General features: G+C 39.4%; 1 protein-coding gene across 12 annotated transcripts in view; it reads left to right on the top strand.

The window, feature by feature from the left end:
• LOC110834412 (focal adhesion protein tensin) overlaps nt 1-23,238 on the top strand; it is a 394,970-nt gene that overhangs the window by 207,793 nt on the left and 163,939 nt on the right. Inside the window, exon 1 of one of the 12 annotated variants that reach the window (XM_087352431.1) lies at nt 6,518-6,676. The exons of 10 other annotated variants lie outside the window; for them this stretch is intronic. In XM_087352431.1, the coding sequence (XP_087208557.1) occupies nt 6,659-6,676 (18 nt within the window). In that variant the 5' untranslated portion in view covers nt 6,518-6,658. Of the gene's footprint in view, nt 1-6,517; nt 6,677-23,238 lie in introns of those variants that run through there. One more of the 12 variants, XM_087352434.1, reaches the window with a different exon arrangement.

Genomic DNA, 23,238 nt, shown 5'->3' with positions numbered 1-23,238 from the left:
ATGTACCATATCAACAGAATTTTGTTTTATTTATGACAGCTTGTCTGTTCAATATTCATCTTAATTTCTGCAAGAATAAAACATAACCTCAAACTTACTCTCAGAGATATTTGTCTCAAATTTTGTAATCGTTAGCATGCTCTTTGGACATTATTCACATCAATATTTGATACAAAATTCCTACGTTTAAATGCCTCAAACAGAATTCAAAATAAAATATATAGTTTAATCATTCCAGTGAGTTTTAACGTAAGATGACTTCTAACGTCGTATGACTTGAACAACGGTAAAATGCAACTTTGAGCAAAAATACGATATTCAGTTACAGGCCTACAGTACAATATTCCTTGGCTCTTAAAACAATTTATTTGCAATGTTTTGTTCATGCCCTTTGATAATGTATTATTTGATGTTAGTGTTACTCAGTTACAGAATATGTCAACTCTCCTCGCATTGGCTAATTGAAAATCATGTGACGGGCCGGTTGCTAGGACCCCATGTGGCCCGTGGGCCGTAGGTTGTCTGCAATAGCATTGAGCGTTTCTGAGTCTAGTTTGAAGTTTGTAATCGGTTAATATCTGAATGCCTTCGAGATTTTGTTCTTACATGTCTTGAGTGTTGGTTTATTTTACTACAAAGCGAATAAAAGAGATGACGTGGTATCGACGTACCTACAAGATTCAGAAGGCGACTGGCAGTTTTAGTAAAACTAAAACTAGGATTCATTTGATTCGGGTTAAAAGAATGTAAATTTATTGATCAGTTAGGCGACTACAAGCTTCTCAAAGACGATTCAGCATTGCAATTTTTTCAATTAAACAGGCCCTTATAAATTTTATTTTTAGGGTCCTTTTCAAATGGACCCTTGAGTGAAAAAAATATCTTACCTATCACGAAATCCTCTTGGGTTGGAAGTTTTTCGTGGTTGAACAAAGCAGCCGTGGACCTGCTGTGGTCATCGGAGTAGGATAAGACGGTCTGCAGATAAACGTGAAGAAACACTACGAATGATCATCCAGTTGTGTGTAGGAACTTAAAAGTACTTTGCATTCTGGAATTGCGAGGCAGTCTTGTATTATTTCCGTCCCCACGTTTCACAGTAATTATCAGAGTACGTGTATCAACGGGGGGGGGGGGGGGGGGGGGGTTGGAGTAATGAAACGTGAATGTGGGCATACCAAGCCCTGGAACTGCACACACCTTTCAGTGAGTCCAGACTGAACATTTCTGTGAACATTAAAACACGACAAACTTCTTTTAAGTGGGTTCGTTGTCACCACACCATCGGCGTCTTCAGGTTACAGAGGGAGTATACGGTCTCCATTTGCTGGGGGTAGATGCTAATGCATTGAATAAGCAGTCACAGACAGCGAACACCGGATTGTCTAACATCTTGGGGTTGGACGAGAGGCCATCTACTCTCATCTTGAAGAAGCAAGCATGTTACGAAATGTTACACACATATTCACCTATTTCCTTATGTACATTAATTTTATAATTTTACACGTTTTAAAAGTTTACAAAATGATTACCCTAGGGTCACTTAATTCTCGTACCTTACCAATGCCCGAGTGAATTTAGAAATCAGAATGTATTGTTAATGTTATTTTTTATTTAAGTATGCGCTGAGCTCATGTAATCAATGCAGACGTCCGATTTAATAATTTGAAGCACGAAGCTCATCTACGTAATGTTTAACAAGATCGGAAAGATACCAAATTTAATCAATATTTGCCTGGCAGTTTTCGAGTTGAAATATGCGGATAGACGGCGGACAGCGTTCTATTCGTGAGTATCGTGCATCGAGTTCATAAAATATATTTATCTGAAATAAGACCAGAGCGCATGTCCATTACAAACATCAGTAGTTAATGATGTTTAGGGAAATTGTCGCTGTTTATTCTAAAAATCATAAAACGTGTGAGCAAAATGTAGAGTTATTAATATTAAAGCAGGCAGAACTCATTGACTACTGAGCTTTAAAGGGAATAAGTCTCTGTCTTTTCACTTTCGTTGGTCCCTCAAGGACGACAGGAATGAGTGACAGATGTTCAACAGTTTCGAAGTTTCTTTTCTTATTTCTTGTAAGTCTTACTGGCTTCCGGTCATTTTAGAACCGGTTTCCGACGTAAAATATGTCTATTTCTGATTTAGGTGAACCTGTAAATGCTGTACTAACAAATAATTGTCATGTTACGGGAAAAAAGGGCTTATGGTTGTAAAAAGTTGGTCAAAATGAGCTATGACACAAAATCATAATACTTTCTATTCTTTGAGATAATGAAATACTGATGAGAAAATAAACCTAAGCGGGTTACTTACTTCATGGACGTGTGCAATGGTTTCTTATTTTCTGACAAGTCGGTAAACTTTTACCAGACTACACGGCGCAACAACCCAGAAGCCCGCCATCTTCGGACTCATCGCCGTGGAAATCTCAATTTGTGTCTCATTTAGTTATGCTCGGCTGTCAAATTATGAAAGGCGAAATGTGGTAAATGTGAAAAAGAATAAAGCAAGGAAGGAGAACTGTGGGGTGAGAAATTGGTAAGATGGAAGGTGTAAAGTTCAAAGCCAACCTTAACATTTGCTTCTCTCCAGATGGTTCACGTGTACTTGTCCTACAATGACGTAAAGCAGAGAAACTAGACATCAGTATATGATATATTTGTAACAGATTATACAGCTTACTCTGTTATTATATAGCTTACTAAGGAAGTTGATTATCAAGTTATTGTGAATTAGAGATTTATTGTCAAGCCAAGCCTAGTGTAAATTAATGAATTCACCATTGAGAATCTCATATTGTAAATCATTTCGTATCTGGATGAAACTACGAGCTTTCACAGGATGTCTGCTATGAATTAACAGTCAGATCCGAAGCAATATTGCACTTGGTGAATAAATTTTGAGTTTTTATGCGAGGAAGTTCTAATCAGATTCGATTTTTTCTCGTCTTTTGTGATGCAGTCGTCTTTTACAACTATTATTGCTTATTTATAACCGTTCACTTTTCATATTTTGCCCTCAAGATGGAGGCAGCATACACCTCTGAAACGTAGGCAAACTTATACCAGACTACACGGTGAGAACATGAAATCTTACCGACATTTTAAAATTCATTTATAAATACTCTTGTGTTGGTGTGTGGGATGGCCAGTTGATGGAGTCAATGTTTATTTGTGAAACTTCTATGACTGCGTTAAACCACCTCGAGCCGGTCAACAAAGGAAACTTTATTAACCAATTACATGCTTTGTTGTTGTAATTAACTATTTTTGGAGATAGTTATTGCTTAATAAAATATAATCTTCTTCTCGTTCCTTACTTGACAGCTTTATGCCCCTTTTACCCAACGCATATATTTCTTAATGCGTACCTGTTTTATTACTTATACATAGAGTCCGGTGACTTTACGCCAATAATTCAGGATCTTATACCTGAGGTTATTCAAATTCGAAAATGTCATATGAACACAAGTCCGATTCTCATCGGTGTGTGAGCAACAAATATAGGAAATTACAGAGTATTTGGATGTCACGCAGAACACCGGGGTCCTTCGTGTGACTTGAACGATACAATACACGATTACAGGTTTACTTCGAGCGTGACGGGGCACCCGGTACTTTAGTCGATACGTGAAGGAATATCTGAACGACCAGTTCCTTGACCGATGTATCGGTGGTGGTCCCCAGAATTGGCCACTACCGTCACCGGACATCACCGCTTAAAATTATCGTAACATATGGTGTATGAGCTCATAGTAAACAGAAAAGAGTCATCAAATTTTCAATGCTGAAAGAGGGATAAAACTTGCATTTTAAATATTGGTAGCTTCGTCAGTAAATCAATATTTCGTTTACGCTCACTGTATAATGTCATGTTCTATTTTAAATAAACATTTTCTGCCAGCGTTATTTCCGCAATATAATTTCATATTTAGGGGTCAATGCGTATATCGATCAGTCGGAGATCCGATAAATGCAGTTTCAGATACGACGTACTGCAGTCGGGACGAATCCATACGTTCCGCGTGCATTAGTACTAAAACGTAAAAGGCAAGGCGATCAAAGGTGTGGGAGGGTCAGAAAATGAGAAATCAAAATCCCTCCATTCTGTAAACGTAATTTCCCACTGGCGGTAAGTACTTTGTGGTTCTCTGTGTCATTTCCCGTGTCGGTAATGTCGTTTGTTTACTGTCTGACTGAGCGGATTCGGTCTGTCTGACTCGACCTTGAAGAAGTGACGTCATGCCGAGTGCTGTTCAAAGACATTACCCGCTACTAAAAATGTTTTCACAGTTGAAGCTGTCCACATAATATTTGATACTATGGGCGTGTGACCAATGACCCGACCAACATACAAAATTCCATATAAACTATGAATCACTATGAAACATAAAAAAGCCAATGGAGAACTGAGAGTCAGCCGATGTTTCCATGCCACGTACGTCTGCGCAGTTGAGTATTTCTGTTTCAGAGTCAGTTCTCCTGTCAGACAGGACATCATATGCGCATTTATTTTCCTTCAATCTGCAAAAAAGTGACGTAGGCGAAGCGCACTGTTTGATCCCGACAGCTGTACTTATCCCACTTGAATCAGTGGATAATGATGAATGACTATATTAGGTTTAGTTCTGTTTTGAATGCGAAATTACCCACAGTAAACAATTTTCTCGTTAGTTTATTGACCAGTTACTAGGGGCGTGTCAGTGTGGTGCTTATTAATTTAGGCTCTTGGATTTTCCTCATCACTCATACCTAACAAGTAGTTGCTTGAGTTCGTAAGATTTGTTGTTCAAACAGAACGTCATAATTTATATCCTGCGTTTGCAAATTTCTCTCTTATTACCGTTATGCTGTATAAGAGATATGGTGTGTTAGTACGTGGTGCCCATTAACACTTCAGACGTCTGTGCAGTAATACACAGACGTAGGGATATTTAATTTTGTCTCTAAATGGAAAATGTGTTTTAGTGACTTTAACCGGTTTTCACTTAATCCTCTTAACACACAGAAATTCGCGTTGTGCTTATCTCATTTTAACTAAATCTTTTCTTAACTCTCTTTCTTCTAGCGCCACAGTACTGTCCTTTTTTAATGGAATTATTCTTTCTCTCTGCTCCTTGGAGGCTAATGTCCGTGATAACCGCATCTCTGAACATAAATAGAAGTTACCTGATTTCTTCTCACCACAGAAACCTCACATCTAAACTGTAGTTTCATTTTGCACCACTAGGATACTTTTTAAATCTCAGGTGTTAAGGCATTTTTACATTGCGAAAGCTCGTATTTATGTGAGGTTTATGGTAGACGAAATTGCACTGTGACAGGCCTATGCTTCTCTCATATATAATTCCAGCTGAGATATGCGGTAGGCTGGAACACCCATCACGATTTCATAACCTCACTCCCTAGTTATATATTTGACCTATCTTAAGAGGATATTAAATCAGGCTTCCTAGTACAACAATACTTATTAGTTGTATCTAATCTAAACGTAGTTGAAATAGCCTGTATCTAAATGTCAAAACTCCCTTCGATCGTGCGCGCACACACACACACAGTATGCCATTTTAACGAACTTAATGTGAAATTAAGTAATATTGAACGCGTGTCAGCGAAAACTTTGAGGAAATGCAAAAGCTGATACACTTCTGAAGTTCTATAAAGTAATGTCTGTATTGTATGCATTCTTGTAGGATCGGAACAGCGTTAATTTTTAACAAAGAAGCACGAGAAATACACCTAGCCAGCTGAAATTTGGAAAAGTTTTAAACAAAATTGAGTATTGTAACGCAGGAGTTCCCAACCTTTACGAGATATCGGGGTGAAATTCAGTTTCTTACCAACTCGCCTGCCGTAATTAACATAATTTGTTTAAATCCCATAACAGTTCATTAAAAGGGTACTAAATTAGGCCTGCTACTACAAAAAAAGGTTTACATATTACTCGGTAATTTTCTTCCACAAAGTCGGTGATTGATTAGTTATTTGTCACTGCTTTGTGCTTTAGTAATACTTTAGTACCATGTTTAATTTCTGTCTTTGCGTTTCAAACGTATCCGGTGAGACGCGGCCTTTTTTTGAGTTGATGTTTTTCATTAAGCTCTACAGTTGCTCACAGCGTTAATTATTGTATCATACTAACGTAATTAAGCTTTTAAAGACCGAATTTCAGTTCAGTTCTTACCTCAAAGGAAAACACAATACAGATAACTATTCTTCAAAACACGGGATGACGCATATTAGAAAAAGTGTCTCGGGCCGCGATTCGATAACACTTGTTGTGATTGAAGATATAAAATAGCGTAATCGGGATACTACAACAACTAAAGATAAACAAAACTGTTGTGTCGATTTTATGTGACGCGAGTTTAAAGCAACTCTTATAATGATCGATTAGGATTTACGCACGTGACGCAAGTTGAAGACACTGTGGATAGATGTCGATAGCGTCGGCATATGGCGCGTACTACAACCTTTCTACCAACCATCGTCATCTCTGCCTGCAAGCTCTTCTACGCGCCAGTTCAGTTCGTTCCGGTGTGCTGTGGGTTTAGGTAGCGCAGGTGGCTGGTTTTTACACGTTGTCGTATTTTGTGTGGGTGTAAGAATACAATGTGGCAGTGAAAAAGGGTGCAAGGGACCAACATACCATGTCATCTCCTAGACAGGTGAGCATGTCTCATTGTAGACGTATCTACCGAAGTAAACTAAGTCTTCGCCACTCGTACGTTTGATGAGGCTTCATTTCATTACTCTCTCCAGTGTTTGTAGGAAGATAACTGGGCTGAGTGATGCAACGGAATGTGTTGTGAGTTGTGTAGATTGCAATCTCGCGACCGGCAACTCTTTATAATGTCTATCTTTTGAATTAAAGCACGTGTTAAAATATGAATTTCTGTCTACACTTTTGGAGGATTTTGATAAATCAGATATGGACTCGTTTTCACCTAAAATGAAGTAGTTAAGAGGTTTCAGAAATTGTTCTTTACATTTGACTGTGATCATTATGGTTCGATATGTAGCTGTTTTGAGAGGCACGTTGCTGGACTTGGATGATGTGGCACCCGAACCAAAATATTGTATTCAGAATAATTGCTCTGTTAAATTTCCTCCGTTTCTCCAAGTTCATTGATATTGCTGTTATTCACGCAGGTGTCGAGTTACTTATCCGACAAAAGAAAGGAAGTTATGGTAACTACACGTTGCAACAGTGCACTTGTAACAGATTGGGTAAAATAATATTCATAATAATAATAATAACAACAATAGTAACGTGGATAGTAAAGCAAAAGTAATCTCTATAATTATAGGAGCAACTGGAACTGTTTCAAAGCCACTCAAAACATATTTGGCCAACATCCCGGGCGAACTTTAGAAAACCTCTATTCTAGGATCATCATACATCATTCGAAAGACGCCTTTGTTAAACATATAGTATATATAATCATGGCTCACAATAAATTATACAATTCATGTAACAAATATTAAAAACAAAATGTATTTTAGAAATAGCTGCTACGCTATGTACCTTAGGGACAAGGTCTGTCTCAGGTACGTAGAAGTAAATACCCTATAAAGTGGTGAATAGATGGAATAATAATAATAATTTTTATAAAACACGTTGAGCACTTCGAATGTATACGTCTTTGTTTTTTTACTGGATATAAGGCGCATTGCTACATACGAAGAGTAAGATGGGACAAATGTGTCTTTGGGTGCATGTCCCTGCTTGACGTCTTTCTGCTGTGTAGATATACGAGGTGCGATCGGAAAGTTTACAGACTGTGTCAATATAGGGCGAACCAGATATAGTACGAGCTTCTGCCGCTAGGTGGTGCGGCCTACATTCATAGTGAATCAGTGTGCCAGCCGGCATCATCGAATTAGCATTTGTTTCTTAGTTACGGGCGTTTTGGTAGTGTATTACACCGACCCTCCTGCGATTTCGGAATGGCGTGTGCATCAAATTTTGTCAAAGACTCGCCAAAACGGCTACGGAAACCTATGAAATGCTAAAGCAAGCATTTGGGGAGTCCGCAATGGGTCGTGCACAAACTTTTGTGTGGCATTCACGTTTTAAAAATGGCCGAACCTCTGTCGATGATGACGAGCGTTCTGGACGACCATCTTCGATCATAACGCCCGAAAATGTTACGAAGATTCGGCAGGCCATTCACGAAGATCGACGTCGTACCATCAACGACTTGTGCGACATTGTTGGGATAGACTATGGGACCTGTCAGCTGATTCTAAAGGAAGAACTCCACATGCGACGCATCATGACAACGCGCCAGTGCACACCGCCCTCAAAGTTCGGCAGTTTTTGGCCTCAAACACCATGGCCGTCATCCCGCACCCTCCTTATTCGCCGGATTTAGCTCCGTGTGACTTCTTCCTCTTCCCAAAGATGAAAATTCAGCTAAAGGGAAGGAGATATGAGACGATAGAATAGATTCAGGCAGAATCGCAGATGGTGCTTGACAGGCTGACAAAGAAAGATTTCCAGGGATGCTTCCAGGCTTGGCAGCGGCGCTGGGATCGTTGTGTTCACTCCCAGGGGAACTACTTCGAGGGTGATGGATGAATTTAATACCTGAGATAAGTGTACGGGTTTTTATATACGCAGTCTGGAAAATTTCCGATCGCACCTCGTAGGTTAACGTAAGCAATATATGTCGAGCGCTTGTATGACGTTTTTGATGGCGCACACTAATGCGGTTTCCTTATTCGTAATTGTAAAATTAGAACCCAGAAATTAAGCAGATTAACTCAGAATCAAAGTTCTGTGCGGAATACAGTCCACGACTACCACACAAGTTATATCAGTACGGCCAGATATATTTTAATATCTGCGGTTAGACGAATGGCTGTCTGTATTGCGATGTTCTTTTACGTCTGGGAACGGTGTTTGACATTACAAACGAAAACATTTGCCAGTCAGTACTGCTGGTTTTTTTTTTTTTTTTTGCAATGCCTGTGAAAAATTGTGAGATTTGAGGTTCTCGTGGCGGCAAGTATGAAAATGTCTATCTTCTTTAATTTAGATTTTATTTAACGACACTTTTCAGTAGCTCAGACTATATACCATCGAATGGGAGGATGATAATGATTGGCGATCATAGCCCTGATTATGGAAGCAGCAAGTGTCTCAGAAACGTCGGTAAACGTCTAACAGACTACACAGGGCCTGTTGGATGCCATTGTCTGTAACGAGACTCTGGCATTCAAGTCTTTGAGGTATAACCAATACATGTTGTCTGGAGAAAGTATACCGTAAGATGCAGCTAAGTTATACAAGGTGAGGTTTCAGGTTCTTACGGCAGCGAGTGTGAAGATATCTGTTTTACGGAATGTTGCGCCGTGTGGTCTGGTAGAAATTGGCCGATAGAATACACGGCCCAACATCCCAGAAGATTACCATCTTTAAGTTTTTAAATTGTCCTCTTTTTCGGATTTGATTTCATTCTTATGTTATTTATCGTTACTTATGATCACAGTTATCGGCCATTCATCATTAATCTTATTTCGAGATAGACTATATTTTTTTCCAGGAATGACCAAAAAACCCAGAAATAAAATCTCAGGGGACAGACATCTTGTCTCCATGTCCTTGATCAGCTTAAGGACCGGCCGAATATTAAACAGGGTTGCTAACTGTTACACTCTGGCCCTCACTTTCCGTCATTTGTTATTTACGTCTTTAATACTAGCCAAACATTGTTTCAGTTAGAAGGAAATTAAACATTAAATTTCCGGTACAGCGTTTCAACGCAGGGTGCACACCGGAAATTACTTTCATAGTTTTATGTTGGACAAATTATTTTAATGGACTCTTGCCTTTTGTTGAGTTATTGTATATGTTCTTGTCTGAGAATCTTTTAATGAAGGAAGAATATATGAGCCGGTGTATGCTGCTGCATAATGAAAAGAAAAAATATATAAAAACATTTTTGCACAAGGTTGGTTTTCTGAAAGCAGTTTTTGGTATGCTATTTAGTCAGTCATTCCCAAGAGACGAGCGATTTAGACGCGAATGTTGGTAACCCTGTTAGTGGGTAAAACATAGGCCTATCATAAGCTATTCACCCCTCATTTCCATTGGAGCAGCCCAACAAGGAGAATTCGAGGGGGTGGCGTGACAGCTTTGGTACTAAGTGTTTTGCTAAAAGCGTACGTAACTTTTCGTAAAGTAACATAGGATTTACTGCTTGACGTTTGGGTTAGAATTGTGTGACTTCTATTCGGAAAGATGACGTCAACGTACATGGATTTTGGAAGCTGTTAAGATGCGGTGGTAGGCTTACTTTTGTTTCCAGACCAAAATGATTTTTGATCGCAAAAACGTGAAGAATTTTTGACCGGGTGTTTTATGGTTCTGCGTGAGAGGAATTGTGAAGTTTGTTTCTGTGTAACACTGATATTTTATATTGATATTCCAGCGTAAAACTCCCCTCTTTTTAACACGTCATATGGTATATCTCCCTTGAAATAAAGCAAAGCAAGCCGTTCAGATCACCGTTATATTGCCAGGACAGGAGTAAATTTGACATTTTCGTTTTGTTACGTCTCATATTCGGTCCTTGTTACTGGTCCTTGACGTACAGAGCAAGTATATTTGATTGGTTTCTGGATGGGCCTAACTAAACCTAAACGTCGAGTTTTGAATTGTGTTTTTTGAGGTCTCGATTTTGTTCATGACGACAGCTTAATGACTGAATTTTTTTAATATGATGGTGAATTTTCTGAAGTACCACCTACTATAACTTGATTGTATTTTATACACCTAAACTGCCTTAACCAGCTGATATTTGTAATTCAGAAGCGTTTTTAGGTAAGAAATTATTTTTTAAATGTTATTTGAAAGCATTTTTTGCTTTAGAAGGTACTGTTTTGGGCTTTATGGACGGACCTGCGACTGATTGTTTGAATAAAAAGCCGATTGCTTATTATTCTCGTATAAAATAATTCCTGAGGATATAATGCGCAGGCCGTCTTCACTTCTCAAGAAATTATCAGTTGGTATTGAACGTAAATCATCATAAACATATTTCCCAAACCGGGTCATAGTACGTTTGCTTAGCTAATGACACAAAATTGTGTTCCCTTTGAATGGTTTTAAGGACCATCATTTTAAAAGTATACGATTGTTTATTATATATATATATCTCAATCGGCCGCTTTTCTGCCGGCATCTGAGGGCGCGTCGTGCCATATTGACAAGTGATGCACTTTGCTGGGGTAGAAAAATGTTCATAGCTTTGCCATCTTCGAATTTCTTTGACGGATTTGAGCCCAATTATGAACGCATGCCAAGGTCTTGGGAACTAATCCCGCGACTAAATACTGCCTTTGTGTTACGACGCTGGCAGATGATAAGAATGTGCTTTATTCGATACCGCACGAAGTTAAAGCAAGACATAAACCCTAGCGTAAGCTTGGAGGTACGAGTTTACAATTTGCTAACAGTGCAGTGTGACTAGTGAAAGACTTTTCGTAAGAGGTAATTTTCCTTTCATTTTTCAAACTGCCCAGTCTTTCGTACCCTGTCTTCGATAGTTTTTCCATGTAACTTACGACAACGTGTCATATCACTTGTGGAAACTGTCGTAAGTCTCAAACTACTAAATTCTAAAGTACGCCCTTCTGTCAGACATTAGAAAGTTGTCATTGTGTTTAATTAAGCACAATGCCTCGAAGATATATGAGAAGAGAAGGTGGACGTTCCTAACCTTTCCACGATATAGTGAGTTGACAGCTTGGCGTTCTGGCGAGAATGAAGAGCTCCCGCTACCAGTTGGAAGGGATCTGGAAGGTTTAAGACCGGAAACAGTTATTGAATTATTTTTCTGTATCACGAAGTCTCTGATTAAATTTGTACACGCTTTAAATATTTGCGCAATACATCATCACGTTATTTGATGAAAAGACTGGAAACGAGAAGGAAATATATATGAAAATTTTGTGTTGATCGCGGTTTTCTGGGTTGACATCGTGTGCCTCGTTCAGTGGAGCTGAAGATTGGGGCAGAATGTTCCTCCGAAGCGTGGCACCCAGGCCACACACCGTTACAACCCAGAAGATCATCACCGGGATTTTCACCACTATGAAAACAGCAGTTCTAATGGCAGTATACTGTTCGATGTTATCGTATAAAAAAATGCCTAGTCTTCGTAACTTCAGTTGTTTTCTTGTGGAAACATTGTGAATCCGAATTCTGGACGAGTGGGACACCATAAAATCTCATGGTTTCAATTATTTTTTACGGGTTACGGATTTTGGGTTTAGAATGAGTGGAGCTAGAGTTATGATCGAAGATACTTGGATAATACACATTTTTTTAAACAACCAACATTCCTGTTTGTCTAATCACAGCTCTTTTCACGTCGTAGGTTATGTAACTAGCTGCATGTTTTTCGATGTAATCTCTATGACACATGAGGCGATGGACAAAGGTCATGTGAAACTCACACTTTCCGTCCAGAGTTGGCGCAAAACCCAGTATCTTTGCTGTTTAAGCCCACACAGTATCCTACTCAAGTATCCACCCGCTTCAGGCTCAAGTATGGGGTCCGCACAGAGGCGTGAAACGTCACTTCGCCTTAACTTGGTTCGTAGGTTATGTAACGGCTTTGTTCATTCTAATCGATATCTTGGATTGGTTCATGGGTTGTTTTGCTACTCTGTTCAACTTAGCCAATGACTTGTCTTGGTTCATTGGTTATTTTGCGGCTTTTTATAAGGTAGTCAATGGTTAGTCTTGGTTCACTGGTTATCTTACGGCTCTTTGTAAGGTAGTTAATGTCTTGGCTTGGTTCGTACGTTCTGCGGCTCTGTACGACGTAGTCGATGAGAGGAATCTTTGTAGTCATCTTGCCGAAATAATTGTTTACGACGGAATTAGCTGCATCTCTCTTCAGGGCGAAGTGGCAGAGAGGTAGTGTCGGAGGATCTCTTTTGGAATGTAGCAGATTATGATTGGTTACGATGCTGTAAACATAGTGACTTCGAATGGTCACCAATCTGCGCCAGGCCATGTGTTATTACCTTTGGCATGGGTTATTTCAGACAGTTACCCTTCCAGGCACCATTTTGTTTTTGTAGGATATGCGGATTGTTATGTACGGTGAGCTAGAAAGCAGTAGGAAAGACATAATTATAGGGATTTTAAAGTTATTACCCACGTATTTGCCTGGTGGATTGCGGGAGTGAGCCACATTATATAAGATTTTTTTTCCTCAGTCCCTGTAATCCGCGGTATTTCACGAGCGCTGCTTACCAGCTCTGCCTGTGTCGAGATGATCACGCCATATTCGATAGCAAATAGTTTTATCAATTGATAGGGAGTTAATTTGCGAATCTGTCATGCTCAGATGGTTTGTACTCTGTAGTTCAAGTTCGAAGGAGATTCAAAGACATAGGCTATTCGGCATTTGCCAGATGTTTAGCGCTGTAAAGATTGATGCCAGGTATGATGTAAACGTTTTTCGTTTTGTTTCCACAACTGTCGTATCTGGGGTCCGCAGTTGCCCCGCTGTCGCTGGGACCTTGGGTTCGAATCCCACTCAAGCCATGGCTGTTTGTCCGCGTTTTTCTGTGTTGTGCTGTCCTGTGTACAGGTAGAGGCCTTGCGACCGGCCGATCCCTCGTCCAAGGAGTCCCACCGAATGTCCATAGATCAAGCCAACGCAAAGTTGGGACCCGCAGTGCTCAGGCACATGAAGAACGGGTCGTTCCCAGTATCCAGTACTGTCGTATCTGTAACATTTATAACCGCACAGTAATATATATATATTTGAGTTTAATTAACGAAATTAAGAAATAATATTTGTCTCGTCACCAACTGATGTACAACAGAACAAATAGGGTGGAATGTAATTGCGTGTATGTGTTGAAACTGTCTGCTCTTTGACGATTTAGCGTTAGTAATCAATCGGGAACCAAGGTCTTCGTTCAGTCTAATGAGTAAAGTACAGTTTATTTCTGCTGTACTGTAAACAACGCAAATACTTGCATTGCTATTGACCTTCAGCGTGTGTGTATATACGCAAGTGGATATAAAATATTGCTTTTTCGGCTGACATCTATATGTGTCCTGTCCACGGTTCTTTTGAAAATAAGCTGATTCTCCTTCATGTAATTTGCACTTCCTAAATTGCTGCCCTTGTTAAGTTGTTTAATACCATGGAGTTGGTCAAGAACTCCCCTCTCCCTTTATGAGACCCAAAGGCCCATTACCGCGTTCACAACAAGAATCAGTTTACGTCTTCATACCTTGTTTTATTTGGATCCATTTTAAGGCTTGTGGGAGAGGTTTGTTGAAATTCAACGGGAATTGTTTCGTGTCTTAATTCCTTACCCCCTTGTCCTTTCCTTTGTTACATTCGTAACGTTATTTCCTTTAGAAGCATATTTAAAAACTACCTAATGGTAGCAACACTGGTAAAATGGAATATAATGCCATCAGTCATCCATAAACTGTGTCTTATTATGTAATATATGGAGAGATAATCCTTGCATTTACGTCTTTGTCTTCCAAGAGGTCTTCTTCCTTCCAGGTTTTGCGATTAAAGTTCTAGATGGTCTGTCCAACTCATCATCGTTGTTCTGTTTGAACTTAAGAAATTACTTATATTCTTGGAGGATGTTCGGTTATTTTTCAGGTGTCATAGCATTGGTCGTTTGTTCCGATGTGGTAGTAATGTCGTACGGTGGATTCTGCAGACATTTGTGTCCTGTCTACACAAGACAACACAAGAAATTCTTGCATAGGCTTTGTTCCCCGAATTGGACAAAATTTTGTTTTCCAGTGTTCGGCTGTTTAAGACTTCGTGCACCTTAAGACACTGGTCACTGTGTTCAGCCGGATATTCAGTCTGAAGTTATTTTCTGAGAAATTATTATATTTTTCCAAGTGTCTCGTATTTTTGGGTTCAAGTGTTGCGGTCGACCGTTTAGCAATCCTACGTCGTTCTTCAACCTCTTTCTTATGTTTATGTTTCATGGTTCTAGAGGGACGTTAAGATCGAATTGGTTTAGCGAACTTTAATGTACTCTAAAATACACTGTTTTTCCCAAGACAATTTACTTGCCCAAGTCAGTTTCTCACATCTGTAGCTTTAGGTAAAAGTATCTGGGATGTAAGAATTAATTACATTATCAGGATTCAAATTAAGGAATATTACGACCCAGTAAACAGGTTTTAGTATTCAGTGCTGATTGTAATGTGTATGTTTGTGTCTTCTAGTGCTCAAATTGGACGGACTTATGCTTTTATCTGTGATGAGAAATGTGTAATAAACAGCGTTAAGCTACGATTGAGTGGTGAAGAGATAATGTAATGATAACTTTGGTGTCGAACGTTAATAATAGTTTAAATTCCCTCCTAATTATTGAGTCTGCGTCAGCATATTTTGTGTTATAAAGAGGGGAGGTTAGAGGTTATGTTGATTGCTAACCTACACAGTACAGACGTCATAATAAGAAGTACTGTAGATGAAGAGACAAAATATGGCCAATATTTCTGGTATTAAGCCTTTTCAGTACTAGTAACACCACCGGTGATGAGAGTACATGATGCTTGATTATAAATAATACTCGACACGATTCAACTTCCTGCTGCGTCGCTCCCTCCTGGTAGACTCACCAGCTTCTTCAGTCCGGTCGGCCGGCAGTATCTCCACCGTTGACTTGTACCTAATGGGACACCACAACACGTAAGTGCCCCGAGCGGAACAGTTCCGTGCCACCGTTCATAAAGAATAATGACTACTTCACGCACTTCGCATTCGCCCGGTTTCCAAATACGGAAAACGTTTAGGAACATAATTGGTGTACCTTCTCGTGACCGAATTTCGTCATCTCGCATCTCAAAAAGAAATCAACTTTAGCCTAATTCATGCGACTTGATTAAATCCAGCACCATTCACATCCACTTAGTTTAAGTGTTGTATTTCGACACTTTCAAAAATGCTGCAAGGGATTAACGGTCAGCAGCTGGTCTTAACTTTGCAGAAGAATGGTAAATTAGTTGATAACTACACGCCCTTCTATAATATAGCCCCGTAATTAAAGAAGAATAACCTATAATATGGTCAAGAATGAACGAGGGTAGTCTTTTGAGACTTTTGATAATCGATCATGCACGCTTCCTGTGTCCGTTTTAAAATATGGAGGAAACTGTTTGGGAACTTCTTAATCGATGCCCTGTTGTTATTCTTGTTTCTCCTTCTCGTGTTTATACGTGGATATCACACTCAACCATTGGTGGTTGTCTGGCCGCCTTCCTTTGATGCTTACATTTCCATAGGTGAAAATAGGTTTCAAATCTACGTCTCTCCTAACGGATAGAGACATGGTTTTTCACTGCGTCACCTTAATGTTTAAGTTAATATTCTTTCCATTATTCTCGGGCATATTGTATTACTTGATGTTCTCATTTTAATAATTAGATACAAGAAGATTTCTGTCTTCTGGGTTGTTGAGCTGTGTAGTCTGGTAGATGTTTAACAACGTTTCAGAGGTCATAATGCCTCCGTCATCAGGGCGATGAGTATGAAGATTTCTGTCTTCTGGGTAGTTGCGCTGTGTAGTCTGGTCGATGTTAACCAACGTTTCAGAGGTCATACTGCCTCAATCATCAGGGCGATAACGTTGGTAAACATCGACCAGACTACACAGCGCAACAACCCAGAAGACAGAAATCTTCATACTCACCGCTGTGAAAACCTTAAATCTTACAACTAGATACAACTTGCTATTATGTTTATGTATGTAAAACCCCACTTAGTTTAGTTAGTGTTCTGTCTGACGACAGGTCCATATGAACAGGATCCTTCCATCCTTTTCTCGGACTGGGACCTGTTCATATACGTTCTTGGCAGACGATCCAGAAGTGGTTTGCCATTGCCTTCTTCTGTGTGTGAATGGAGTAATTGTTGGGATGCCACGGAGAAACCGGGGAAGCCCCCGGAGGAAAACTCCGTGTTGCCTAGACCACGGCCTTGCCCAACACAAGTTATAAATTCGGGCACCGCCGGGAATCGAACCCGAGACCCCAGGATTACAAGGCCAGCGTTCTAACCCCACTTAAGTGAATATATTTCCGTTTTATTTGAGGTACATTTAGGTTCATACAAATTTTCCTTCAAGCATTCCTGAGGCATTTTTCCTTCATGCTTGAACTCCAACTACACCACAAATTTTAACCTACATAAAAAGGCATGTGCAGCTTTAATAGGCGTTTTACTGCCCCTACCAGTGTTTTTTATTCTGAAAGCAAAGGTGATATTATAGAATATCGATTATGCCGCTGTTGAAAACAACTTTGTGTCTCCCTGCAACGATGAGAATGCAAAGAAAGTCAATTTGATGAACATTTGGGGCAAAGGTTAATGACACAATTGTTTCATATTATACAGTAAGTTTCATATGAGTGGGGCCGTAGAATGTTATTTTACAGAATACGGACACCGCCGTGGGGCGAATGAGATGTTCTTTTAGGTCGTATTTTGTTCACCGACTCAACATTTTAGGTTTTGGCGGAGTCTGTGTAGACGGGATTCTGTGTGGCCTACGTAAGTAGGACTTCCTCTTTATTTACAACGATTGCGTCTGTAAAATGACGTAATCGAAATATGCCAGTACTTACTTCAGCATACTAACTATTTCTGTTATACCGCCGTTGTTTCTAAGTTCACACAGCTGCTTCTGCGCTGCTCTATCAGTTGAACGTAGTAATGGGGATCTGCTGGGTATTACAGTTCGTATGTTGTTTGATTGAATAATGATGAATTGGAAGGGATGCGGAAGGAAATGGTCGTGGTTTGTTTTGAGTTATTATCCTGGCATTTTGTCTTGGGAAGTTCGACGCTGGTATAACCAAAGAATATTTATGACTTGTGTTACGTTAATGTTTTAATAAGAGCCTATCGCAATGGCCGCTGATGTAGGTCTTGACTGCTCGAACGTAGGGATCGTGGTTTCGAATCTCACTCGAGGTGTGGTTGCATGTCTGCGTTTTCCTGTATTGTGCTGCTGCCCTGTGTAGGTAGAGGCCTTGAGACGGGTCGACCTCTCGTCCATGCAGTCCCCGTGTGTCGAGAAAGTGTTTAAAGCCGGAAATTCTGCAGCAGGCCAAGTATCATAGTGAGTTGTAGCCCCTTGAAGTCTTCATATGCGACTGACGGTAGTTTTATGCAATGTTACTTAAGTCCTGTTGTGTAATTTAATGCGTGGAGGGGAATATTATTATTATTCATTTATTCACCATTTTACAGGGCATTTATATTATGTGCCTGAGTCAAACCTTGCCCCTGAGGTACATAGTGCAGCAGCTATTTCTGAAATTCATTTTATTTTTTAATACGTGTTACATGCATTATATAGATTTTGTGTAAGGCATTTTATATTTTACATGAATGATGTTTCTAGAATGGCGGTTTTCTGAAATTCCCTAAAGTCGTGTTCGACCTGGATGTTGACCAAATATTTTTGAGCGACTTGGAGACAGTTCCAGTTGCACCTATAATAATTGGAATTAATTTTGCTTTTACTTTCCACATTCGTTGTATTTAAATGAGAAGGTCTTTAAGATCTTCTCCGATTCTTTTTTAATCGCATTTCTATCTGTTGGTATTGCCATATCAGTTAAGAGACAGGTTCCATTTTTGTTTCGAATTATAATATCACGTTTGTTATTTGGAATAGTTTTATCTGTTTTGACTTGTTGACTCCACAAAATCGTTATTTGGTTTTCCTGACTTGTCTCAACTGCCTTCGGGATGTGTTTGCTGTCTATTTTTTGTTATATATTTGGCTGCATAATATTTTATTATTATTACTATATTATCACCATCATAATAATTAGGAACATCTGCAGTAACATAAATTATTTATTTCATTATCTCTTTTCTCATATTTTCTTAGTACCAACATAATGTTATCAACCACTACTTCAAGAACAGTCCTTGTGGAACACAAAATCAAAACTTAATGCGAAATAATGGAGTCGGTAATAAGACACAAATCGATCTGAGTATTTTCATAATGTCGGGACCGTATAGGCTGAGAAGTCCTTTCGATTTTCTGGCACGCTCTTGCGCTGGAGTACACATGTCTGGCGCGTGACTTGTATCAACTTACTTACCATTAGGAATATTACGACCTGTTCACTGTGTACTGAGAATAGCAGATTCCTTAATAGCACATCTGTTCTGAGAATCTCGTGGTTGCAACCTACCGTTTTTAGAATGTTAGTAACTTCATATTAGCTGCTGAAACACGCAAGTGTCTAGATCATTGTCCTCTCAGATACGAAGCTTGTGGTCTTCAAAACAGTGAAGTCTTCTAGGACGATTGAGGAGTTTCAATCCAAAGTTTCGGAAACTTTCACCCTCCTGCCCCTCTTTGGCGTTTGACGCTGCCGGATTCCTTTGTAATTATGCACGTTTTGCGCCCCAATTTTAATACGTATTAAGTTTCAGAAGCAAATTCAAAAAGTTAGGAAATATAGGCTTGCGAATTGTATTACAATTCTTGTGCCTTCCTCACAATGTCTTCGATCATTGCAAATGGCTGCACTTCAGAGTTCTCAGGTCATTGACCTCAGCGTGGGCAAAATGTCTTGCTGCGTTATAACGTCGTGACAGGGATTACCCTACGTGGTTGCACAGCTGAATGGGGATTCCCCAAGCAGGGATTTACCATCATGTATGTCTTCATGTAAAGCTTCCATTATTGTTGTTAGAATTTAATTAAAATTGGAAAATGTCGATGAATTTCAGTAAATACGTGACCTGAAGTTTCCGCAGCTACTAAATGCGATAAAATCTTTCCTGGCGGCTGGTCTCCCGAGAATATTTTATCGAATTTCAATAAAGGTAGTAAGTATAAATTTTTAGTTGCTATCGAGTTGTTAAATGTGGATTAATAGACAGTGAGGCAGACATCACATTACAAGTGAACGCATTTTTGTAACATACTATGATCCTCGGAGGTTGGCCGACGAGCTGTGTTATTGCCTACCTATTCAGTGTTGTCTTGTGGATGCAAACGTTACCAGGGAAGTTGACAGTCATGTAAATAAGTTGACCTTCTTTAAGCATTAAATCTAACAGACTAATAAACATCACAGCCGTCATAACTTTGTGGCAATATTTTGTGTCCGCAGAACGTTTAAAGGAAATACGACCAGGAGGAATGTGTGTTGCAGTGCGTGACGATATTTTATGAATGTGAAGGTTTTAAGTAAATCTAAGCTAGAATATGCGTTGTTGCTACTGTCCATGCGCTGAAGACGTTCGCTGCGAGGATGTTGGGCATTGACGGCCACGCTCTGGTTTACGAAGAATGCATCCATCCCATCACCTCCGAAAACATAATGCATTGCACTGCTGGAGGCAATTGGAGTACAATATATTTGAAATAGGCGGAGTGCGCATGTGCAGTGAGCTCCCCCCCAACAACTTCTTTGGGGATTTTTCTCGCCGCACGGACAGTAGTAAACAATTCTCTCGCAACTTGCAGAAAAGTCATAAAGGGTGACTGGAGCTTGAATGATAAACCAACCGAGGTTGATGGGTCAGCAGTACAAGGAGATTGCAAAATTAATTTCTCTATAATTAGATGCAGGCCTGTGCTTGTGTTTCAAGTCTGTGCCACATCGACCATTTTGTAGAATGTTGTTTATGGAAATGGCGTTTCCTCTGACAGTCGTACGAAATTCATATGTGCACTGTGTGGGCAGTATGAAAATTTATAGACTGTTAAATCAGGTGGTACGTATGGTTGCCGCAGAGTTTTAAAGTTTTAACGAAGATGTGCCTTAAAACTTGTAAATTATTCGATGACTCTTCTTTAATGTTAAGAGAACGAAGGAGCAACATTTGCTATTTTCCGTGGTGTCGCTGAATTGACACAAAATAATTTTATTTCATCATATTTATGGAAATTATTATAATTCGCATTGGTGACTATATACAGGCTTAAAGAAGTTCTCACATAAAATTAATTACTCTCATGTTTTGACGTATTAGTGCAGTTTTCGTAAAATAGGAAAGAAGTTGCCGAAGGGATAACGGTAAACAGCCGCAGTATTCCCCCCTCCCCCCAAATCCAAACACCGTGAGCTTCGGTGAAGATAGTACGATGTGAAATTAATTCTTATTTAAACTTTCTAGAATTCATAAATATCTTTAAATTATAATGTGGAAGCTTTTCGCACAATTAATTAACCCTTGCAGAATTTGGGTCATATGATATCAACTTTGTTTTTTAGCATCAAATGGATAATTCCGATTGTCACGATTTTAAATTGCCTCTTTGACGTTTCATGTTATTTGAGCAAACTGATCCAATTTAATAAGTCATATCATCGATTCGAAGGGTAATAACAGTTAAGTAGTTCAGATAGTCGTCACTGATAGTATATCAGGTTCCACTGAGACTTATCTGGTTCTTTAGTGTGCACTGTAACATTAACTGTGAGCTGCAGCTACGTCACAGAAAATGGGGAGCAAGACTGCAAAGAGTCTGACCATGTTCAATGTACCTTAAAACATTTTCTACCCTTTAAATTTCGATACACTCGACAGCATTTTCACACACTGAGTTTTACACTTCACTGTATTTCGTGAACCAGAGAAACTGTAAAACATTAGCAATGCAGATACATGCCGAAGTGTAATAATTTCACATCCAACAGTACACAATGAGGGACTACGTTATCTCTATTTATGTGCTCTCAATCCGTGGCCCCCCCCCCCCCCCCACGTGTGTATTTGTAACTATCAAATCCGAACTCGGAATTTGTTGCCACCGCTATGCTTTTGTCTTCGTGTACATATAATCAATTGTGTACGCTTGTTAATTGGAATGTAAATTAAGACCATCCATTGTTTAAACGCTGTTGTCGATTAGCTTATCAATAGTTTTTTTATAATTATTGATTAAAATATCTCATTTGGTGCTTTTACAGGCGAGTGTCACAGTTGATAAAAACATTTAATTTGGCGTCGTGTGTGAAGATGGCTGTCTTACGGGTTGTTGCATCGTGTAGATGACGGCGAGTACAAGCAACTCTGAAACGTCGGTAAATTTTTGTAATGCAGGAGATATTGTTCTATATCTGGCATCTGACACAATTTTCCCTTGTAGTCGCTTATGTACGTTTACAAATTTTCTTGTTTGTAAATTTTAAATTAGAACCACGTGCTAAAATTGTAGATTGAACTAGCCCTGGGTCCGTATCTAGTGGTTAGTTTTACCACATGGCTACTTATTTTATACTGAAACAAACTGAGTTTTGGATTCCGAGGAATGTAGTTTGATTTCGACTGCTCAGAGAAATTAACAATCTGCACGAGCTCTTAACTGCCATAGACTCGCAGGCAAGACTGTCAAGAGTATTCAGAAAATAATTCTTTTCTTCGGTTGGCCTTCACACGAGTTTTATAAGCCGTTGTGTTAAACAAGTCGAGAGGATCCGCAAGGCCTTGTGGTGTGTTTGCTTGTGTGTTTACAATTTGATATTACATGTGGTGAAAACTAGAACGCGTACTGCCGAAGTGACGAACGAAATTGTGGTAGGCGAGCGGACAGGATAAACTCGAGTTCCTAAAAAAATGTTGCCGTGCAACGCTGCAGAAAATGAATAAGCGGCCATAGGAACATAAAAGCAACGTCCTGTTAACCGAAAGTTTATTTTCATTGAAGGTTTCCTTGTTTTTCATCGCTCTTTACTGTTATTTGTTAGTTCTGTGATGATATAAGACAGGGCCTGACAAAAGATTACAACCGCCTAGACGTCACGTGTCATAATGTATTTCTACAGGCATGTTAGCACGTATAGTCAACACTCGTCTTGGAATCTTCAGCGAACCAGACAACTCTGACATTGCTGGTGACATAACTTATAGGCAATGCTCAAATTCTGTTGACTGTAGAATTGTTACGGATGTATATATTTCCTAACTTGTTCCTTGTAATGGTCGTTGTTTGTATTGTGATTAGGAAGACGGCTTGCTACCTTGAACTTTCATCTCGCGAACAAAACTATTCCTTTCATAAGTGATTGTCTAACCCGGCTGTGTTGTATTATACTAGGGGAGAAGATGATGAAACAATAATAAATGTAATTAAACGATCACAATATTACGGAATATAACCTAGACGTTTCTGCGGATACTCCATAGGCCATATGGATTTCCCTCTTTCTTTGTGTGTGTTTTTTGTA

Source organism: Zootermopsis nevadensis, unplaced genomic scaffold (genome assembly GCF_977971745.1).
Source record: "Zootermopsis nevadensis isolate Lab colony 2312 unplaced genomic scaffold, Znev_1.0 Znev_ptg000021l, whole genome shotgun sequence".
NCBI lineage: Eukaryota > Metazoa > Arthropoda > Insecta > Blattodea > Termopsidae > Zootermopsis > Zootermopsis nevadensis.
Note: the sequence above shows the minus strand (reverse complement) of the source record. Positions and strands in the feature narration are given on the sequence as shown.